This window comes from Coregonus clupeaformis, chromosome 14, assembly GCF_020615455.1.
Source record: "Coregonus clupeaformis isolate EN_2021a chromosome 14, ASM2061545v1, whole genome shotgun sequence".
In the NCBI taxonomy this organism is placed as follows: domain Eukaryota; kingdom Metazoa; phylum Chordata; class Actinopteri; order Salmoniformes; family Salmonidae; genus Coregonus; species Coregonus clupeaformis.
In genome coordinates, this window is record NC_059205.1 from 16,037,257 (window position 1) to 16,060,374 (window position 23,118).

Sequence of the window (23,118 nt, forward strand, 5' to 3'; positions counted from 1 at the left end):
TATGGCTCCCAATCAGAGATAACGAGCCGACAGCTGACACTCGTTACCACTGATTGGGAGTCACACGACCAAACAAGGAAACACAACCAAAACCAAACCAAACACAACAAAACGAACACACCCTGGCTCAACATACAAAGTCCCGGAGCCAGAGCGTGACAGGCTTTGCCTATTCTGCAAATCAGGCCTGGTTGCGTGTGAATAAATTGTTTCCCTTCCGCTCTTGTAATCCGGCCTATATGTACTTTAATACCATTTGGTGCTAAGTTTTCCTGCCAGTCCATCTGTTGGCTTCAATATGAGGGCACAAACAGTCAATGAGCAGATGCCACTCGTTCTTCTGTGTCTGTCCTTGAAACCCCTTTTAGCTGTGTAGGCTTACTGTACAGTACAGTACAGTACACCACTCCTTTGGAGGTATTGTGACCAGTGACCACATCGCTGCTCTAAGCACTTGACTTCACCACCTATGCGAATCAGGTTAAACCCTTTGGTGGGTTTGTGTGGGATGTTTGGGTCTGATATGGATAAGGTCCCAGGTTCGAGTCCCGCTTCCACTGGTCAAGGAGAGGAGGCATGTACAGGTGCTATGAGTATATCTTGAGAATGCAGCCAAGAGAGTACAGTTTGTACAGTTTTTGTCCACACGGCTACAGCCACTGCTGAGCTCAGCCTCAGGCAGGGAGGTCTAAAGGCTCCTGTTATGGTGATTTAAGTGGTCGACAGGAAATCGAATTCTGAAAAACGAAGCGTGTAGCATACACCCGTGCACGCACACATGCACGCACACACGCACGCACGCACGCACACAAAGACACTCAGGAAGCATAACACACAGCCGTTCTAAGCCCTACAATGCCCATTCCTCCTCTCCAAACCCCAGGGAGGGACGATCACTAAATGCAGCATCAACCACAAGCCAAGCTTAAGCTCCCTACGGTTTGCGGGAACTCATTTTTTTCCATATTTCATCTCGGAAGTATGATTTGAGGATCACTCATCCTGGCTCGTAGCTTAACATGAGTAATGGGGTAATCTCTTGACGGATTCTGGTTCCGAATGTTTGAGCTTGATAACGTTCATTCCCAAACATTCCTTCCTGTAGGAACTGGTATTAGTTCGTCAAACTAATATGTTATTGCCAGTGGGAATAGCTAATACTGCTATATAACTCAGTGGGAAGGAACGTTAATATAGCCGGTTTGTTCAGGCACCCTGGTCTGTAGCGTCATTGATATGCAGCAGAGTGAACAGTGCTTGTACTAGCAGACTGACGGTTATGTCGTTTTGTCAGAAAGGGCTTGGATGGCTTGTGAAGTGGGGATCACAGGAACACAAAGACAGCAGCTCCCCTGCTAAAAACGTAACCGAGGCCGATGTAGCAGCACCTGCCTGCGGTATGTCTCATCCTGCGCCACTCTCATCCTTCCTCTCTCTGTGTGTGTGTGTGTGTGTTAGGTAGTGAGAAAGTGAATGTCAGCCGAAACCCATTGTGCTTTGCTCTCTGCATTGAGTGTGTCAGGGAGTGTGTGTGTGGTGTGTGTGTGAATGCGTGAATGACTGTCTTTGCCAACAGGGTCTAGGGTCATGTAGATTGAGCTTCTCTAACAGCCTGCTCCACCACCACAGGAGATTCTATAGCCCACAAATACACATTTCCTCTACTAAAAATGATTTGTATTGTATGGAACTATACGTGTGTATATGAATTGTTTCACAATATGTGTACTGTAAACATACTACAGTATGAAATCTCTAATGAAAGCGAAGCACCCTCCAACAGTGTGTGTGTGTGCATGCGTACCACTGTATGTGTGAGATTGTGTGTATTCTTATACTCTGTCACTAAACTCAGCAGTCTGTTCACCTGTATTGGTCTAAAGAGACTCTCCTGTAGCTACTAACTGCTGTAGCTAGCTATCTCTCAGCTACTGCTGGGCTGTAAACCTACCCAAGGAAACAGATCCTGCCTGTGATCTCACATCTCACTGGCTGCTTTGTTGTCATGGAGACAGGTCCCGTAGAGGCTGCCTCAGCCCAACTGTGGTGAAAAGCATGCTGGGTAAGAGGGAGGGGTAGGTGATGAAAACAAAACATGTTATCTCACCCCACAGTGGAATGGGAAAGGGATGTTTTCCTCAGTTCAATGTGTTGATGCTTAGAATCATAGTAGAGTCATTTCCCTTGATTTGCTCTTTAGATTCCCCATGAGGTATACTCCATGTCTGGCAAACTGAAGATAACTTCAAAGGCTGTATGTGTCTCTCTCTGTGTGAGTGTGTGTGTGTGTGTGTGTGTGTGTGTGTGTGTGTGTGTGTGTGTGTGTGTGTGTGTATGTGTGTGTATGTGTCTGTCTGTCTGTCTGTCTGTCTGTCTGTCTGACTGTCTGTGTGTGTGTCGTTGTGAGGTCACACATACCCACAGGTCATGTTGACTCATCTACTCCTTCCTGTGTTGTTCCAGGTCCGCTGGATGGTCACACTGAGGATTCCACAGAGCAGGCCATGATGCCTCAGCCTCAGTCAGGGCTGTAGAAAACACACAGAGGTAAGGATACGCACGCACACACGTGCACAAACACTAGTGATGGGGGAAAAAATCCATACAATTACATATCGGGATATTATTTTTGACTATATATATCGTATCGCTTTGACAATTTCACAGTATTGTTTTTGCGCTAGTTGGCTGTACCAAGACTTTTTCATAGCTTGCTCTCCATTTTCTTTTTAAAAAAGGGAGCCCATTTGTTTTCAGAACTTTTATTTCCATGACTGATCCAAACTTGTTTTCTCATGGCTTTCTCTTGTCCCTCTGCAGCAGACATACTGTATATACTGAACAAAAATATAACCACAACATGCAATAATTTCAACGATTTTACTGAGTTACAGTTCATATAAGGAAATCAGTCAATTGAAATAAATAAATTAGGCCCTAATCTATGGATTTCACATGACTGGGCAGGGGCCCACCCACTTGGGAGCCAGGCCCACCCACTGGCCAGGCCCAGCCAATCAACATTAGTTTTTCCCCACAAAAGGGGTTTATTACAGACAGAAATACTCCTCAGTTTCTGGGTGACTGGTGACTGGTCTCAGACGATCCCGCAGGTGAGGAAGCCGGATGTGGAGGTCCTGCGGTTGGGAGGCCGGTTGGACATACTGCCAAATTATCTAAAACGACGTTGGAGGCAGCTTATGGGAGAGAAATTAACTTTTAATTATCTGGGAACAGCTCTTGTGGACATTCTTGCAGTCATCATGCCAATTGCACGCTCCCTCAAATCTTGAGACATCTGTGGCATTGTGTTGTGTGACAAAACTGCTTTTTATTGTCCCGAGCACAGGGTGCACCTGTGTAATGATCATGCTGTTTAGTCAGCTTCTTGATATGCCACACCTGTCAGGTGGATGGATTATCCTGGCGAAGGATAAATGCTCACTAACATGGATGTAAACAAATTTATGCAAAAGATTTGAGAGAAAAAAGCTTTTTGTGCGTATGGAAGATTTCTGGGACCTTTTATTTCAGCTCATGAAACATGGGACCAACACTTTACATGTTGCATTTATATTTTTGTTCAGTATAGAATCGTGAGAATCATGGGAATCGCAATACATATCGTATCGGCACCTAAGTATTGTGATAATTAATTATTATTAAATTATAATATCGTATCGTGAGGTCCCTGGCAATTCCCAGCCAAAACATACAATTGCACGCACGCCACACACACACACACACACACACACACACACACACACACACACACACACACACACACACACACACACACAGTTGTTGTGATACATGGCCCTGCTCCAAACACCCTCTAGATGTGATGTATGCTATAGTATATGCTCTCTGTAGGTACAGTACAGTAACACCTCCATACTTGGCATGGCTGGAGAATAAGTTAAGGGACGTGTGCCAAGGGTGAACAGAAGAACCCAGAGGCAAATCTGACATTCTGTTTCCCAGCCAACAGGGTCAATGCAGGGGTAGTAGAGATGAGATTAGTTTTAGGGCATTAACAACTGTTACGACAGCTCCTGGCAAGGCCTGCAGTACAGTATGTAGCTAGGACTGTTTTCTCCATTCACAGACTTACAGTAAGCCCCTTTGTTTAACTGTGTTAATGGACCACAGACGGGCAGCTGGTGCAGCTGGGGAACAGGTCATGTGGGGAAAGAGAAGGATCAAGGGTTTAGATAGCAGGTTAAATACAAGAGGGAGGGAGAGACGGGGGAGGGAGAGACAGGGAGGTGGAGGGGGGGGGTGAGACAGGTTGAGAGGGGTGAGACAGGGGAGCCATGTGGGGAAATGAAGGATCAAAGGTTTACGTATATAGCCAGTTAAATACAATAGAAAGAGATGGGGAGGAAGAGACAGGGGACAGGGAAGGCGGAGCCGGGGAGGATAAGATGGGGTGACAGGTAGAGACGGGGATGAGACAGGTGATGGGTTAGACGGGTAAGAGGGATATAGAAGGAGACAGGTGTGAGACGAGGGATTGAGATGAGAGAAAGGTAGACCAGAACAGGGGCTTGAATAGAGTGACAGACCACTCAAGATTGAATTAGATCAGGACCAATTCACCATAGTGAGAAAGAGAGATTTCCAAAAATGAATTTATTTCATAGACTTTCTACAACCCTTTTACAATGGTACCCTACTGAATCAGCCCAGTTTCAGGCAGTTCAACAGGACCCACATGCTTCTTATCATCCCTTGCATCATGCTGATGATGCTAGCTAATAAATTGAGTTTCTTTAAGAGGAGAATTCATCTTGCTGGATGCAATGGCACTTGAATGATCTCTGATTAGGTTGTAGCTATTAGGTTATTGACTTGAAAAGTAGATCCTGAAAGCTTTTCTATTCCCTATCTATTAGGAACTTCTCTCAGAGCCTAGTTAAGAGAGAGGAGGAAGTAGGGAAGTAGAAATATATATATAAGAAATATATGTCAGATGGACAGATATGTTTATAGACCAGTTATATTTAGAGCTCAGACAGGTTAAAGAGCCAGACGCTAATGCCTTTTAGCACGTCAGATAAGAGCTAGATAATTCCATATACGTATTAATATGGAACTCTCGACCGGAAATGGTAGAATGTCTCTGTATTAGGGAACCACATTCAACACTTTCAGTGGATGTGGGAAACTGTAGACAACTGTGGGAAGTGTAGGATGTGTGAGTGCGTGCATGTGCACGTGCTTGTCTGCATACTTGTAAATGTGTGTTCCTCTAATCTGTATGTGTCTATATAAATCTGTGCGCACTTGTATCTGTGTCTCTCCTGGCTCCTGGAGGGGGAGCTTCTGTCCTCTCAGGGCTGAAAAATCCCCCCAGGCAAAGACGAGTCAGGCCTGTTCCCCCTAGTTGGACTAGGATTACCCACAGGACATCTATTATAGGGGGCTTCGCCATCTAACATAATGGATATTACGCTCTTATTGAATATTGCATGATACCGGGATGGCATAAACACCCCTTCTGCTTCAATATCCTCTTTGTTTGAGTGTTTCCCTATTAGGGGTTTTATGAACGTGCGTTCACGTTTTATGTTTATTTGTGGCCAGTGGGGAAAAACTGTGCCAGTAGAATGGCTAGAAGAGCAGTGGGTGGAGAGACTGAATATAATGTCTGTACTGGGATAGTATCATTATTTGAAAATTTTGATTGATTTCATTTTGATTGATAGTTCAAAGGGCTCAACACCTTCATTTTATTTTGGGATATTTTTGTATTGTTTGTTGAGTAAATTTTAATTTTTATTTCTACTGTTCTACTGTATACACACGCAGAGGCTTGCTTGTCCTATCAATCCAAAGTCAAAAGTTGACCAAATCCAGTATGATCATCGACTATTTTTATTGTTCTTCAAAACGATATTCTCTCCCTCATATTTATTTGAACACATTTGTTTTTATTTGTTTGTTTGTTTTTTCACAGAGTGCCAAGCCCTGTTGAGTGAAGTTCCCCCCCATCCCCCACCTCTATCCCCAGTCGCCAGAGGTAACATGGTTCCCCCCAGGCCTGGTGGAACTGTAGCCAAGTCCAGGGTGCCTCGCCCTGGGTACGGCCTCTGCCTCTACCACCCTTGTCTTCTGCTGCTGCTGGTGCTCAACTTCCTGCCCAACCTCTCTGAGGCCTTAGGTAAGTAACACACTACATATTTATGTTTTTGTGGGTGTGTTAGTTCATGTGTCTGCACAGTATGTCCTCCAGTTGGTCGATTTGTTTATGTGTAGGTTTGTCAGTTTGTCTGCATGGTCGTCGGTGCATTCCTATCTATCTCTCTCTCTCTATCTCTCTCTATCCCTCTCTCTCCCTCTCTGCTGACAAACAGCTGTAACAGTGAGTTGTGTTGGTCAACGCTAACTGCAGTGAGTGGTGACGTGGTGTTGAGCTGGAGGTGGACCGGTGAAGATCTGTCTGTCTGCCTGTCTGTTTCTGCAGTGATGGGTGTTTAACAAGATCTGTCAGGACCATGGTGGTTTTATTGCACTAATAAGCAGTATACACACGTCAGCACTTACCCAATCTTCACCTTCATTAAAGCATGTCTTCAGATGTCTTGTCTTATGAATCTACAATAAGACAGGTGAACATAGAACACACTACAGCACTGAAAACGCTATGGAAGTATGTGGCATTCAAGAACATAAATGGTTTTTGACACTGATGAGCAGTGAGGGGATGTCAGCATATAGTTAGTCATCACATTGAGGTTACTGTATGAAAGCACGTCTTGATATTTCTTAAGAGTGTGCTACTTAGAGGTATTATTGCTCTGTGACTCAAAGAAAATAGCATCCCAAAAATAGCAGTCTGAACCGCCATATTTCTTACACTGGTGGAGTGCCCATGTTAATATTTGTTTTGGTTGGTGGCTAGGACCCTGAGTTTTTCCTGACCATGTAACCTGACCAGGAACAACTCTGGACCCTAGTTATAGGCAACTCCTGTAATTGGTATGGATTTACATGGAACCTGAGTGATCTGGTCAGACTTGTTCAGACAGGTCTAATTTCCAGCCTCCAGTCGTAGTGGTGGTGACTATAATATCATAACACCCACCTGCTACCTACTGACGCACATCTACACACTACACCTTCCCAGCACTGCTATTAGTTAATCATAGCCTTGTGGTGTTTCATTATGATAGGCCAGAGATATTGAAGTCTTTAGTCTATCATTATATCTCACCGGCAGCCAGGGAGGGAAGGAGTGAAGGAGTGAAGCCTTTAAAGGGACGGACTGCCTTCTTGAGTATCCTCACAGAATTCGGGGGAATTTTTCATGAAAGGAAAAACAATATGTATGTCTGGGTTGAATCAGAACCAAAGGCTCTAACCAGAACAGAATGCAGCCGGAGGCCGGTAGTTGCACCCATATAATTAGAATTGGTTCTAGTGTGCAGTGACAATAACACAAGAACCTCTTTGAAAGTCACAGAAATGTAAACCAATGTTGAATGGGAAATCAACCGCCTTACACAGCTCCCCAAAGTACTGCCTGTTCCTAAGTGCGACACTTCACAACTGACAGAGTGTGTGAAGTGTATGGTCAAAAGGCTACAAGAATACGCTGTGTTTTTTTCCTCGACAAGTATTGTTGAGGTTTCTCCGTTTCTGCTCAGGCACTTTACCTCACAGCTCAGAGGTGGGCTGGCTGCTGTGTGACTGTTACTCACTGAAGTGTGAAGTTAGCAGGGGAGGGAGAAAAGCTTTTCCGTCTCTCAGTGAGTTTGGGGAGGTATTGCAGTGTGTTCTTTTTTCAGCTGCTCTGCCTCTCTGTTGTAGAACTGAATCAACACAGCAGGAGCTGGCCCAGTGATAGAGAGAGTGAGAGACAGAGGTGGGAGAGAGGTAGAGAGGGAGGAAGGGAGGTTGTTATGGTGAGGGTCAGGCCGGCTTCGCCCTGATGGATAGAACTGATTCCGCCGCTGGCTGCCATGGTAACAGACACAGAGGGATAGAACTCTGGGCTCGCCGAAGAAGAGTCTGACATTCTAAGATGGGCAGAGAGACAGAGGGAGGGAGGGAGGGAGGGAGGGAGGGAGGGAGGGAGGGAGGGAGGGAGGGAGGGAGGGAGGGAGGGAGGGACAGTATGAGAGAGTGTGTGAGAGAGAGAAGAGTAAAATGGATGAAGTAACTTGACAAGATTTTAGCACAGTGGAATTGTATGGATTCTGTGCCTGAAATTGATTTGTATTTGCCATTAGTAATAAGCATTACTGAATTTTGGAAACTCTAGCAGCCGACATGACGTTCTAAAACTAGACCATTCAGATCAAGCAAACTTTGTTCTAAAACTGCATAAAAGCGTCTTCTCTGTTAGAACTGGGCTTTATAGATATAAAGGGTATAAATGTACTAATGCAATCCCTAAATCCTTGGACTCAAAATGGTCTCTTTGTTTCATTGTGGTTCACTGCAGAGGCTGAAAATGTCATGTGTGATATTAATACATTAAAGCCAATTATTTCCTGTGAATTTCCACTACACCTTTTCATACACCCGCATAGCACCCACCCATGTGTTCTCACAATCTGTGCTGCATAGTGGAGTAGCTTGCCCCGGGGTAGTGAAAAAACATTCTCCTGTGAAGCTGAAGCACATCTTTTATTGATGACACACAGGAAGTCCTTGGTGATGTCCTCTAAATGATAGCCAGGAAGTGGACTGTACTTAGCAGCCAATCACCAAGTCCATCACGACTCAGTGATGTCATGTCACTCTCTTCCTATCCACAGATTTGAACTAGTTGGCATCTCTTGAGTGAGAGCTGTCTGTCTTTGGGTTTGCTCGTGTAGCTCAGTTGGTAGAGCATTGCGCTTGCAACGCCAGCGTTGTGGGTTCGATTCCCACGGGGGACCAGTATGAAAATGTATGCACTCGCTACTGTAAGACGCTCTGTATAAGAGCATCTGCTAAAATGTAAATTATGATTGATGTGTATTTGCATGGGGAAAATATTAAGAAAAATAATTTTAGTACCATCATTCTAATAATGTTTAATAATTTGGATCTGTCTGTCTGTCTATTTATCTGTTTATGGATCCATTGTTAGTTTGTTTTCTGAACTGCATTATGTCTTGGACTCCTGGCTGAAGAATTTCCATACGAGGACAATAAAGTTTTAATTTAATTTAATTGTCTGTCTATCCCAGCGGCGCCCAAGTTTACCAAGATTCCCGGGGACCAGATTGGGGTCTCGGGAGGTGTGGCCTCGTTCGTGTGCCAGGCGTCAGGTGACCCCAAGCCCATGGTCAACTGGAACAAGAAGGGCAAGAAGGTCAACTCCCAACGCATAGAGGTGAGCTCACTCCACTCTCCAAACTCTAAAGATCATATTCCATTAGCAACTTTTTGAGGGGTTTTGTTTTACCATTTGTTGGACCAGCCTTTTCCTTTGGTTCCCAATTCTCCTTCTTGGTCTCCTTCCTGGTTACTCACCTGGTTTCTGTCTCCTCCTGATTCTTTGTCCTGGTTGTCCTTTGTCCTGTTTTCCTCCTCATTCCAAACTGTTCCTGACTGTTTCTCTGCTGGCTGTTTCCTGAGTGTTCCTCCTCTCCCCTAGACGATAGAGTTTGATGATGGAGCGGGGGCCGTGCTAAGGATCCAGCCTCTCAGGGCCCCCAGAGATGAGAACGTCTATGAGTGTGTGGCCCGCAACAGAGAAGGAGAGGTGGCCACCACCGCCAAGCTGGCAATCATACGAGGTGTGTGTGTGTGTGTGTGTGTGTGTGTGTGTGTGTGTGTGTGTGTGTGTGTGTGTGTGTGTGTGTGTGTGTGTGTGTGTGTGTGTGTGTGTGTGTGTGTGTGTGTGTGTGTGTGGACGTGTTTAACTATACTTGTTGGGACCAGACAAGAACAGTAAACTAACAAAAATTTGACCAACTGTGGACGTTTTGTTAGTCCCCACAAGGTCAAATGCTATTTCTAGGGGGTTTAGGGTTAAAGTAGAATTAGGGTTAGGGTTAGAATTAGGTTTAGGAGTTAGGGTTCGTTTTAGGGTTAGGAGTTAGGGTTAGGTTTAGGATTAAGGTTTGGTTTTGGGGTTAAGGTTAAACACTCACACACCTGCTCACACAACTGCTCACACTCCCTTTGTTCCCTTCACTGCCAACACTAGACGTGAGAAACACCCAGCTTACACACTTTTATAACAGGAAAGAAGGAGCTGTTCTTTTTTAGCCTGAGAGTTAGCGTGAGTTAGTGTGATTTGGCTGTGTTGAGGGCCAGTTAGCTAGTGTGCGTGTGATTTAGACTACAGCTTCTCTCTCATAATCACTTCATTCAGTTTGGCTGTAAGCCTGGCTGTAAGCCTAGGAGCCGTGGACTGGGCCTAGGCCCAACACAGGAGAGAGGGAGGGAGGGAGGGAGGGAGGGAGGGAGGGAGGGAGGGAGGGAGGGAGGGAGGGAGGGAGGGAGGGAGGGAGGGAGGGAGGGTTTTGAGTTTTTATAAAACATTTATTTTATACTCAAGTGTTAACACAAATAATGGCACACTGCCTTTTCAGAAATGAAACAACAAATGTCATTCCTAAATAAAAATAAAAATGTTACGTGTTGATGTTCAACTCGGTCAAATGCCTTTTCCTGATCAATTGAAATTAGACCAGCATCCAACCCAATAGCCCTAGAGACATCCAAAAAATCCTGAATCAGAGAAACGTTATCCCCTATCTGCCTGCCAGGAACTCAGTAGGACTGGTCCGTATGTATGATTTGCCCCATCACCTCCCTCAGCCTGTTGGAGAAAGCCTTTGACAGGATCTTATAATCAGTGCACAATAAAGCCACCGGCATCCAGTTCTTCACCTCCCTAGGGTCACCCTTTTTGGACAGTAGGGTGAGGACAGCCCTTCTGCAGTTTATTGGTAGTAACCCTCCGGTTAAACTATAATTAACTACTGCTAGCCAATCCTATCCCAACATAGCCCAAAAATAATTTAAAAAGTAAATGCCTGGTGCCATTCCATTTTCCATGCCTTTTAATGCAGTGTATAGTTCCTGCAAAGACAATGGTTGCTCTAGCTCAACCTGAGCTTCTGCAGCCACCTGTGGGAGCCCATCAAGGAACTGCTGTGTCACTGTTTTATCCTCTTTGTACTCACACTTGTAGAGCTCAGCATAGAACTCTACTGCCCTCTTTCTAATTTCACTAGGGATAGTGAGCTCCTGTCCAACAGCTGATTTGAGACAATGAATCATTCCTCTTTGTCCATTATTTTTCTCTAAACCAAATAAAATTTTGGATGAGGCATCCATTTCAGAGATTCCCTGAAACTTACTTCTCACCAATGCCCCCTGTGCTCTGATACCCAGCAGGTCTGCCAATGCAGCTTTTTTCCTCTTGAGGGCCTGAGGATGGCCTCGATCTCCTGTGGTCTCAACCAACGTCATGAGTTCCACTATTTCAGTCTCTAGGGCTTTCATTGATCTGGTGATATCCTTGATAACATTCCTCGTGTATTGATTACAGAATTGTTGAATCTGGATTTTCCCTATATCCCACCCCTGTTGAAGGGATACAAAACTGGCCTTTTGAGACCTCCACCTCTCCCAGAAAAAACTAAAACATTTCCTGAAGAGGGCATCACTCAATAAAGTTATATTAAAATGCCAGTATGCGCTTTTGGGTTTTACATCGTTAATGAACACCACCTCTGTTATTAAACAATGATCAGAAAATCCCACTGGGGTTATCACACTTGATTTACAGACCTGAGATTGATGCTCAAAACAATAAAACCTATCTAACCTGGCCATAGAGATGGTGTTCTCTCTCACATGCACCCAGGTGTACTGTCTCGTGCCTCCATGTTGACTCCGCCAAATATCACACAGTTCATGTGTTACAATGAGGCGTTTTAACAAAGTCCTTGAGGCTATATTAGGTTCTTTGTGATTTCTATCTAAATCACTGACTGTGCAGTTAAAATCCCCAGCAATAAATAAATAATCTTCATTATTACATTTCTCAATGGTATTTGATAATGTCTAAAAAAACATGCCACCACTGGGGCATATACATTTATCAGACACATAGTGATGTTTTCATACCTCGCTCTAACTTTTAATAACGTCGCTCTAACTTTTAATAACCTCCCCTCAACTACCTCTTCAACCTCATATGACAAAGGCAAAAACCCTTTTGAGAACCAGATGGCCACACCCCCACTTTTTGAGTTTTTATGACTACACACCACTGTCATCGTCATTCCCCCCACACACACTCCTGTTGCCACATAACTTCATTTTCCAAATTACTATGCGTTTCTTGTAGAAAACTTATGTCACTTCCCTTCCCCCTAATTAACTCATACACTATGGATCTTTTTTTAACGTCTCTCGCCCCATTTACGTTTAAAGAAGAAATCTTAAAACTGCTCTGGATGAAAAAAAAAATACAGAGGAAGACACAGAAACCACATCTCTTTACAGAGTTAAGGCTGCGACTGAACTCTTTCATCACTTATCACTCTCGTGAGCACTTTCTTGAGTCTAGCAATTTCAGGGATTGTCAAACCTCCCCGTTATTTTTGACATCAGAAACTTTGCTGATTCAATAAACAATTCACTTTCAGGAAAGAAATATGTTACATTATAATCCTGCATATATTTCTTCCCTTTTGTCAACTTCAGAAATTGACGTACCTTCTCAATCCCATACCTCCCTTCCAACCCATTAATCTCACTATTTTGTTGTGACGCGTCAGATGACTCACTCTCGCTATCCTCCCCAGAAGAAAACTCCACCATCTCTACAACCTGTTCATCCTCAACTGATTTATCAATCTCTACCTTCCTCTTGGAATTAGACCCTTCACCACCCTTTAAATTCTTCCTCTTACTCCTCGGTACTTTGAAAACAGCTGCTTCCTTTTCCATTATTTCAATCTCCTCTTGACCTCCAATTTCATTTTCCAGCACCACCTCAGCGACTGCAGTCACAATCTCACCGACTGTTTCCCTTCCCTGTTTGTTCTGATCTACCACAATTGCCCCTGTATCCACACTGCTTTCCTTTCCTACTTTTCCAACCACATCTGCCCACCTTCTCCCTTCCCCTGCACCCTTAGCATGTTCATCCCTTCGCGTTGGTGCATTAGCTGCACCAGCACTAGAGCTGCTACCAGGCTCTGCGCGCTCGTTCTCGGGACAATTACATACCAAATGCCCCAATCTTACACAGCCAAAGCATTTAATTGATTCAGTAGAAGCGTAGAAGACATAATCAAATCCATCAATCTTAAAACTGAATGCTAAATTCAGTTAATCAGTGTTCTTATTTAAAATAATATGCACTTGTCTCCAATGAGACACAACATGTTTCAGCAAAGGAGATTTGCATCCAAAAAGAACCTTCTTTATTGTAGATACAATTTGACCATGATGAGATAACTCTCGCTTCATCTCTAACAAATGGTGGCACATTAGGAAGTATAACTTTCTTGGCCGGATTCATAAGAGGAAATACCGACGTCTGTGTCTCCCGCAACACAACACCACTCTCAACTATCGTATTCACCTTTTCAATGGAATCTAAGAATATCACTACAGCGCTATTCATCCTTGAGGCTGATGTGATGCTATCATACCCAATGATAGCACCCACTGCCAAGCTACATTCTTCCACTGAACACCCTGCCGCAGCAGGAATATTTACTCCATGCCGCCGACTAAGTTTTTCAAACCGACTGGTGTTTTTCAACCTCAACGATCCCACCACCCCTATACATGCTTAGTGATAGTTAGACAAGATAACCTTAAAACAACTAAACTAATCAATATATATATATATATATATATATACACACCAAAACCCAATAGAGTGAAAATAATTCCAGTCGCTCTCACAATCACTCCTGCTTCACGACTCACTCCCAGCATGCACTCCAACGAGAGAGAGAGAGAGAGAGAGAGAGAGAGAGAGAGAGAGAGAGAGAGAGAGAGAGAGATAGAGAGAGAGAGAGAGAGAGAGAGAGAGAGAGAGAGAGAGAGAGAGAGAGAGAGAGAGAGAGAGAAGAGGGATGGATGGTGTAACGACTCCTTTTAACATGGGAAAGCAGAGGATTAGAACTGGGCTTGGACAGGGACCCAGTTCTGCAGGAGGGAAGACGAGGAAGAGAGGAATGGAGGGATTGAGGGAGGGATACACAGCAGGATGTAGGGAGGAGAGAGACAGAGGGGATATGGGGAAAGATGGACGGGGACTCAGTGCTGGAGGAGGGGGAGGAGTAGTGACACAGCAGGATGTAGGGAGGAGAGAGACAGAGGGGATATGGGGAAAGATGGACGGGGACTCAGTGCTGGAGGAGGGGGAGGAGTAGTGACACAGCAGGAGAAGGGATGGAGAGGGAGGGGAGAGAAAGAAGAGAGGAGGTATAGAAGAAGAGAATGAGGAGGAGGGAAGGAGGGAGGGATATATTTGGCAGGCTTGGTGTTCAGCAGAAGGCTGGTAGCCTGGGGAATAGCCTCCTGTCCATCTGTTCATAGGCCTGTCATCACTATACAAACACACCCAATCCCCCACTCTGTATTTGTGGGACATTACTACCTAAACCCTATAGCCCTTCAGGATGTGTGTGTGTGTGTGTGTGTGTGTGTGTGTGTGTGTGTGTGTGTGTGTGTGTGTGTGTGTGTGTGTGTGTGTGTGTGTGTGTGCGTGTGCGTGTGCGTGTGCGTGTGCGTGTGCGTGTGCGTGTGCGTGCGTGTGTGCGTGCATGAGTGTGTTTGTGTGTTCTTGCACATGCTATGAGCCATAAACTATTTTTCCTCAAGAGATCTGTGTACATTCCGAATTTGAACTTATGTGACCAGAGGTGTAGACTTACATTCAATTATATTTTGCAATCTGTCTCCTATTTTTATATACAGTTCCAGTCAAAAGTTTGGACACACCAAATCATTCAAGGGTTTTTCTTTATTTTTTACTATTTCTACATTGTAGAATAATAGTGAAGACATCAAAACTATGAAATAACACATGTAGAATCATGTAGTAACCAAAAAAGTGTTAAACAAATCAAAATATATTTGAGATTTGAGATTCTTCAAATAGCCACCCTTTGCCTTGATGACAGCTTTGCACACTCTTGGCATTCTCTCAAACAGCTTCATGAAGTAGTCACCTGGAATGCATTTCAATTAACAGGTGTGCTTTCTTAAAAGTGAATTTGTGGAATGTATTTCCTTTTTAATGCGTTTGAGATAATCAGTTGTGTTGTAACAAGGTAGGGGGGTATACAGAATATATCCCTATTTGGTAAAAGACCAAGTCCATATTATGGCAAGAACACCTCAAATAAGCAAAGAGAAACGACAGTCCATCATTACCTTAAGACATGAAGGTCAGTCAATACGGGACATTTCAAGAACTTTTAACGTTTCTTCAAGTGCAGTCGCAAACACCATCAAGCGATATGATGGAACTGGCTCTCATGAGGACCGCCACACGAATGGAAGACCTCTGCTGCAGAGGATAAGTTCATTAGAGTTACCAGCCTCAGAAATTGCAGCCCAAGTAAATGCTTCACTGAGTTCAAGTAACACACACATCTCAACATCAACTGTTCAGAGGAGAATGTGTGAATCAGGCCTTCATGGTCGAATTGCTGCAAAGAAACCACTACTAAAGGACACCAATAAGAAGAAGAGACTTTCTTGGGCCAAGAAACACGAGCAATGGACATTAGACCGGTGGAAATTTATTCTTTGTGTCCTTTGGTCTGGAGTCCAAATTGGAGACAACTGCCGTGTCTTTGTGAGAAGCGGTGTGGGGGAATGGATGATGTCTGCATGTGTATTTCCCACCGTAAAGCATGGAGGAGGAGGTGTTATGGTGTGGGGGTGCTTTGCTGGTGACACTGTCTGTGATTTATTTAGAATTCAAGGCACACTTAACCTGCATGGCTACCACAGCGTTCTGCAGCGATACACCATCCCATCTGGTTTGGGATTAGTGGGACTATCATCTGTTTTTCAACAGGACAATGACCCAACACACCTCCAGGCTGTGTAAGGGCTATTTTACCAAGAAGGAGAGTGATGGAGTGCTGCATCAGATGACCTGGCCACCACAATCCCCCGACCTTAACCAAATAGAGATGGTTTGGGATGAGTCGGACCGCAGAGTGAAGGAAAAGCAGCTAACAAGTGCTCAGCATATGTGGGAACTCCTTCAAGACTGTTGGAAAAGCATTCCAGGTGAAGCTGGTTGAGTGTGCAAAGCTGTCATCAAGGCAAAGGGTGGCTATTTGAAGAATTTCAAAAATAAAATATATTTTGATTTTTTTAACACTTTTTTCGTTACTACATGATTCCATATGTGTTATTTCATAGTTTTGATGTCTTCACTATTATTCTACAATGTAGAAAATAGTAAAAATAAAGAAAAACCCTTGAATGAGTAGGTGTGTCCAAACTTTTGACTGGTGCTGTATATCCTCCTGCTATTGTACTATCTGTGTGTTGCTTCATTGGCCTGGGCTATTGATTGTTTGAATTCAAGACATTTACATTTACATTTACGTCATTTAGCAGACGTTGTTATCCAGAACGACTTACAAATTGGTGCATTCAACTTATGATAGTCAGTGGGACAACCACTTTTTTATGGTGGGGGGGTTAGAAGGATTACTTTTATACTATTCCAAGAATTCCTTAAAGAGGTAGGGTTTCAAGTGTCTCCGGAAGGTGGTCAGTGACTCCACTGTCCTGGCGTTGTGGGGGAGCTTGTTCCACCATTGGGGTGCCAGAGCAGCGAATAGCTTTGACTGGGCTGAGCGGGAACTGTGCTTCCGTAGAGGTAGGGGGCTAGCAGGTCAGAGGTGGATGAACGTAGTGCCCTTCGTTTGGGTGTAGGGTCTGATCAGAGCCTGAAGGTAAGGAGGTACCGTTCCCCTCACAGCTCCGTAGGCAAGCACCATGGTCTTGTAGTAGATGCGAGCCTCAACTGGAAGCCAGTGGAGTGTGCGGAGGAGAGGGGTGACATGAGAGAACTTGGGAAGGTTGAACACCAGACGGGCTGCAGCATTCTGGATAAGTTGTAGGGGTTTAATGGCACAGGCAGGGAGCCCAGACAACAGCGAGTTGCAGTAATCCAGACGGGAGATGATAAGTGCCTGGATTAGGACCTGTGCCGCTTTCTGTGTAAGGTAGGGTCGTACTCTGCGAATGTTGTAGAGCATGAACCTGCAGGATCGGGTCACCGCTTTGATGTTAGCGGAGAACGATAGGGTGTTGTCCAGGGTCATGCCAAGGTTCTTTACACTCTGGGAGGAGGACACAATGGAGTTGTCAACCGTGATGGCGAGATCATGGAGCGGGCAGTCCTTCCCCGGGAGGAAGAGCAGCTCCGTCTTGCCGAGGTTCAGCTTGAGGTGGTGATTCGACATCCACACTGATACAGTGAGGGAAAAAAGTATTTGATCTCCTGCTGATTTTGTACGTTTGCCCACTGACAAAGAAATGATCAGTCCATAAATTTAATGGTAGGTTTATTTGAACAGTGAAAGACAGAATAACAACAAAAAAATCCAGAAAAACGCATGTCAAAAATGTTATAAATTGATTTGCATTTTAATGAGGGAAATAAGTATTTGACCCCCTCTCAATCAGAAAGATTTCTGGCTCCCAGGTGTCTTTTATACAGGTAACGAGCTGAGATTAGGAGCACACTCTTAAAGGGAGTGCTCCTAATATCAGTTTGTTACCTGTATAAAAGACACCTGTCCACAGAAGCAATCAATCAATCAGATTCCAAACTCTCCACCATGGCCAAGGTCAAACAGCTATCCAAGGATGTCAGGGACAAGATTGTAGACCTACACAAGGCTGGAATGGGCTACAAGACCATCGCCAAGCAGCTTGGGGAGAAGTTGACAACAGTTGGTGCGATTATTCGCAAATGGAAGAAACACAAAAGAACTGTCAATCTCGCTCGGCCTGGGGCTCCATGCAAGATCTCACCTCGTGGAGTTGCAATGATCATGAGAACGGTGAGGAATCAGCCCAGAACTACACGGGAGGATCTTGTCAATGATCTCAAGGCAGTTGGGACCATAGTCACCAAGAAAACAATTGGTAACACACTACGCCGTGAAGGACTGAAATCCTGCAGCGCTCACAAGGTCCCCCTGCTCAAGAAAGCACATATACAGGCCCGTCTGAAGTTTGCCAATGAACATCTGAATGATTCAGAGGAGATTTGGGTGAAAGTGTTGTGGTCAGATGAGACCAAAATGGAGCTCTTTGCCATCAACTCAACTCGCCGTGTTTGGAGGAGGAGGAATGCTGCCTATGACCCCAAGAACACCATCCCCACCGTGGTGGAAACATTATGCTTTTGGGGTGTTTTTCTGCTAAGGGGACAGGACAACTTCACTGCATCAATGGGACGATGGACGGGGCCATGTACCGTCAAATCTTGGGTGAGAACCTCCTTCCCTCAGCCAGGGCATTGAAAATGGGTCGTGGATGGGTATTCCAGCATGACAATGACCCAAAACACACGGCCAAGGCAACAAAGCAGTGGCTCAAGAAGAAGCACATTGAGGTCCTGGAGTGGCCTAGCCAGTCTCCAGACCTTAATCCCATAGAAAATCTGTGGAGGGAGCTGAAGGTTTGAGTTGCCAAACGTCAGCCTCGAAACCTTAATGACTTGGAGAAGATCTGCAAAGAGGAGTGGGACAAAATCCCTCCTGAGATGTGTGCAAACCTGGTGGCCAACTACAAGACATGTCTGACCTCTGTGATTGCCAACAAGGGTTTTGCCACCAAGTATTAAGTCATGTTTTGCAGAGGGGTCAAATACTTATTTCCCTCATTAAAATGCAAATCAATTTATAACATTTTTGACATGCGTTTTTTCTGGATTTTTTTGTTGTTATTCTGTCTCTCACTGTTCAAATAAACCTACCATTAAAATTATAGACTGATCATGTCTTTGTCATTTGGCAAACGTACACAATCAGCAGGGGATCAAATACTTTTTTCCCTCACTGTATGTCTGCCAGACATGCAGAGATGCGATTCGCCACCTGGTTATCAGAAGGGGGAAAGGAGAAAATTAATTGTGTGTCGTCTGCATAGCAGTGATAGGAGAGACCATAGGTAAGCAATCCAAGAGTAAGCAGAGCCGGAGATGCCCAACTCGGAGAGGGTGGAGAGGAGGATCTGATGGTTCACAGTATCAAAGGCAGCAGTTAGGTCTAGAAGGATAAGAGCAGAGGAGAGAGAGTTAGCTTAAGCAGTGCGGAGAGCCTCCGTGACACAGAGAAGAGCAGTCTCAGTTGAATGACCAGTCTTGAAACCTGACTGGTTTGGATCAAGAAGATCATTCTGAGAGAGATAGCAGGAGAGTTGGCTAGAGACGGCACGCTCAAGAGTTTTGGAGAGAAATGATAGAAGGGATACTGGTCTGTAGTTGTTGACATCGGAGGGATCGAGTGTAGGTTTTTTGAGGAGGGGTGCAACTCTCTCTCTCTTGAAGACAGAAGGGACATGGCCAGCGGTCAAGGATGAGTTGATGAGCGAGGTGAGGTAAGGGAGAAGGTCTCTGGAAATGGTCTGGAGAAGAGAGGAGGGGATAGGGTCAAGCGGGCAGGTTGTTGGGCGGCCGGCCGTCACAAGTCGCAAGATTTCATCTGGAGAGAGAGGGGATAAAGTAGTCAAAGCATAGGGTAGAGCAGTGTGAGCAGGACCAGCGGTGTCATTTGACTTAATAAATGAGGATCGGATGTCGTCAACCATCTTTTCAAAATGGTTGATGAAGTCATCCACAGAGAGGGAGGAGGGAAGGGGAGGAGGTGGAGGATTCAGCAGGGAGGAGAAGGTGGCAAAGAGCTTCCTAGGGTTAGAGGCAGAGGCTTGAAATTTAGAGTGGTAGAAAGTGGCTATAGCAGCGGAAACAGAGGAAGAGAATGTAGAGAGGAGGGGGTGAAAAGATGACAGGTCCGCAGGGAGTGTAGTTTTCCTCCATTTCCACTCGACTGCCCAGAGCCCTGTTCTGTGAGCTCGTCAAGAGTCGTCAAGCCACAGAGCAGGAGGGGAGGACCGAGCCGGCCGGGAGGATAGGAGACATAGAGAGTCAAAAGATGCAGAAAGGGAGGAGAGGAAGGTTGAGGAGGCAGCATCAGGAGATCGGAGGGAAAAGGATTTAGCAGAGGGAAGAGATGATAGGATGGAAGAGGAGAGAGTAGCGGGAGAGAGAGAGCGAAGGTTGCGACGGCACATTACCATCTGAGTACGGGCAGAGTGAGTAGTGTTGGAGGAGAGCGAGAGAGAAAAGGATACAAAGTAGTGGTCGGAGACTTGGAGGGGAGTTGCAGTGAGATTAGTAGAAGAACAGCATCTAGTAAAGATGAGGTCAAGCATATTGCCTGCCTTGTGAGTAGGGGGGGATGGTGAGAGGGTGAGGTCAAAAGAGGAAAGGAGTGGAAAGAAGGAGGCAGAGAGAAATGAGTCAAAGGCAGACATAGGGAGGTTAAAGTCACCCAGAACTGTGAGGGGTGAGCCATCCTCAGGAAAGGAACTTATCAAGGCGTCAAGTTCATTGATGAACTCTCCAAGGGAACCTGGAGGGCGATAAATGATAAGGACGTTAAGCTTGAATGGGCTAGTGACTGTGACAGCATGGAATTCAAATGAAGAGATAGACAGATGGGTCAGGGGGAAAAGAGAGAATGTCCACTTGGGAGAGATGATGATTCCTGTGCCACCGGCGCGCTGACCAGATGCTCTCAGGGTATGCGAGAACACATGATCAGACGAGGAAAGAGCAGTAGGAGTAGCAGTGTTTTCTGTGGTAATCCATGTTTCCGTCAGCGCCAAGAAGTCGAGGGACTGGAGGGTAGCATAGGCTGAGATGAACTCTGCCTTGTTGGCCGCAGAACAGCAGTTCCAGAGGCTGCCGGAGACCTGGATCTCCACGTGGGTCGTGCGCGCAGGGACCACCAGATTAGAGTAGCAGCAGCCACGCGGTGTGAAGCGTTTGTATGGCCTGTGCAGAGAGGAGAGAACAGGGATAGACAGACACATAGTTGACAGGCTACAGAAAAGGCTACAATAATGCAAAGGGGATCGGAATGAAATTCACTAAACATCTGGGAAAGCGAGAGAGTGGGGCCTCCCTCACTTACGTTTCACTGAAACACTCAAATATAACTCTCCCAACTTCCACTTTAGACATTATAATTGTTGTAAACTACAGCGGTTCAATGTTTTCTAGGAATAGACTCTAACTTAGTTTATTCAGCTAGCTAACTTGGTACAGTATTCTTCCGTGAAAACCGCCCAGGGCACCATATCCTATGATGCCATAGCTAACTAGCATGCTAGCTTCCAATAACACGGTTTAGCACCAATACACGGTTACAACAAACTACCAATAGTGTGTTAACACGCTAAACAGATCATTAGTGTCCGTGTCTAATGTTGTGTAAAGTTTTGGGGTTAGTTTTGACAGTTTGATTGAGTAAGTCGTCAACTTATTCAGCCAGTTAGTTAGCTAGCTAGAATAGTTAGCATATTAGCTAGCCATTGCTCTCTGTCAACGAACAAAACCCTCCTCCCACGGTATGAAACACACAGAGAGAGCCAAGCTAACGTTAACTAGTCACCCATGTCTTGAATTCCTTTTGAACGACTCTGGTTACCAGTATGTAAAAATAAAATAAAAATAAATGTAGGTTATAACTTACCCTTAGTAGCTACTGTTAGCTAGTTAAGTGTAAAGCTAGCTACTGAATCGATTTAGCCAGTTAGCGTCTGTCCCAACGGAGAGAAAGCGTCTCCAAACATTACAGCTAGGTCGTTCCAGCTATTGTTTAGTTAGCTATCCAGGTAGAAACAAGCTAGCTACATTTCGAGTACAGTAGCTACTAACTACCTAACGTTAATGCTTCAGATAATGAGGTTAGAAAAACAGCTGAATGGTAGGTAGCTAGCTGGCATAATTACAGGTACTCTTAAGCGTGAAATAACATTGAAACAACTATCCACAGTTGCTAATAGTTACCAGTAGCTACCCGCTAGCTAGCTAGCTTTATTGGTCCAGGTAGTGGGTTAGCTAGCCTCGTGCTTCACCAGATTGATCAGACTAGCTACTCATTTTGGTCATTTGTATGGTATTAAAAAAGATTCATGTAAATGATGTAGAATTGCATGAAATGCATTTTTTTTAAAGGCTTATTTAAAAAAAGAATTTAAACAAAGCCCCGGAGCCTATGATTTCTTAATCCGGCCCTGGGTGGGTGGGGTATGGGTTACATTCACAGCTCTCTTATGAAGCTACATAAGACTTTATAAGATCATGTAGAGTAGCATCTTGTAATGGTTGTCCACTCCGTACTCTCCCTAGGGGATTTACTCTACAGAAGCCTTGTGGTTGGCCACAGGAAGTGAGCTACTCTATTCTGACTGCTAATGGAGGGAAGCTTATGTAGCATGCTGTGGTAACTGGGGTTGGGCAGAGGAGATATCTCATTTAGACACTCACACCTCCCTCTCTCTCCTTCGCTATATCTCTCGCCATCTCTCTCTCTCTCTCGCTCGTCTCTCTCTCTCTCTCTCTCTCTCTCTCTCTCTCTCTCTCTCTCTCCCTCTCTCTCTCTCTCTCTCTCTCTCTGTCTCCACCTAGCTAGCTCATCCAAAGTACAGTATACCACATCTTTATATATTTATTCCTCTCTCTCCCTCTGGACACTGTGGTGTTTCGTAGTGCCTAGCCTAGGGGAGGCTTTAGTATCTGCAGTTCTGCGTGTTTTAAACCTCCAGTGGGCGAGAGATTCTCATCACTGCAGTAATGTGTGTGTGTGTGTGTGTGTGTGTGTGTGTGTGTGTGTGTGTGTGTGTGTGTGTGTGTGTGTGTGTGTGTGTGTGTGCGTGTGCGTGTGCGTGTGCGTGTGTGTGTACTCATCCATGATTACCAACACCTCCCACTGCCCCATTTCCAGAGAAAAGGGGCTAGGAAGAAGGGTGGTAGAGAATGATTTTCAACCACTATGACAAATATGCTACGACATAGACTGTCTGATCAAATAGAATCAAATCCAATTGCATTTGTCACATGCGCCGAATACAACAGGTGTAGAC

The 23,118-nt window shown here is 45.0% G+C and overlaps 1 protein-coding gene across 8 annotated transcripts in view; it reads left to right on the forward strand.

The window, feature by feature from the left end:
- The window catches only part of LOC121581184 (receptor-type tyrosine-protein phosphatase S), an 84,690-nt gene that overhangs the window by 10,328 nt on the left and 51,244 nt on the right, over positions 1–23,118 (forward strand). For all 8 annotated transcript variants that reach the window (XM_041896630.2, XM_041896625.2, XM_041896626.2 and 5 more), the window contains exons 2-5: positions 2,464–2,547; positions 5,963–6,166; positions 9,186–9,331; positions 9,596–9,737. In XM_041896630.2, coding sequence (XP_041752564.1) covers positions 6,031–6,166; positions 9,186–9,331; positions 9,596–9,737 — 424 coding nt within the window. In that variant the 5' untranslated portion in view covers positions 2,464–2,547; positions 5,963–6,030. The remainder of the gene's footprint in view (positions 1–2,463; positions 2,548–5,962; positions 6,167–9,185; positions 9,332–9,595; positions 9,738–23,118) is intronic.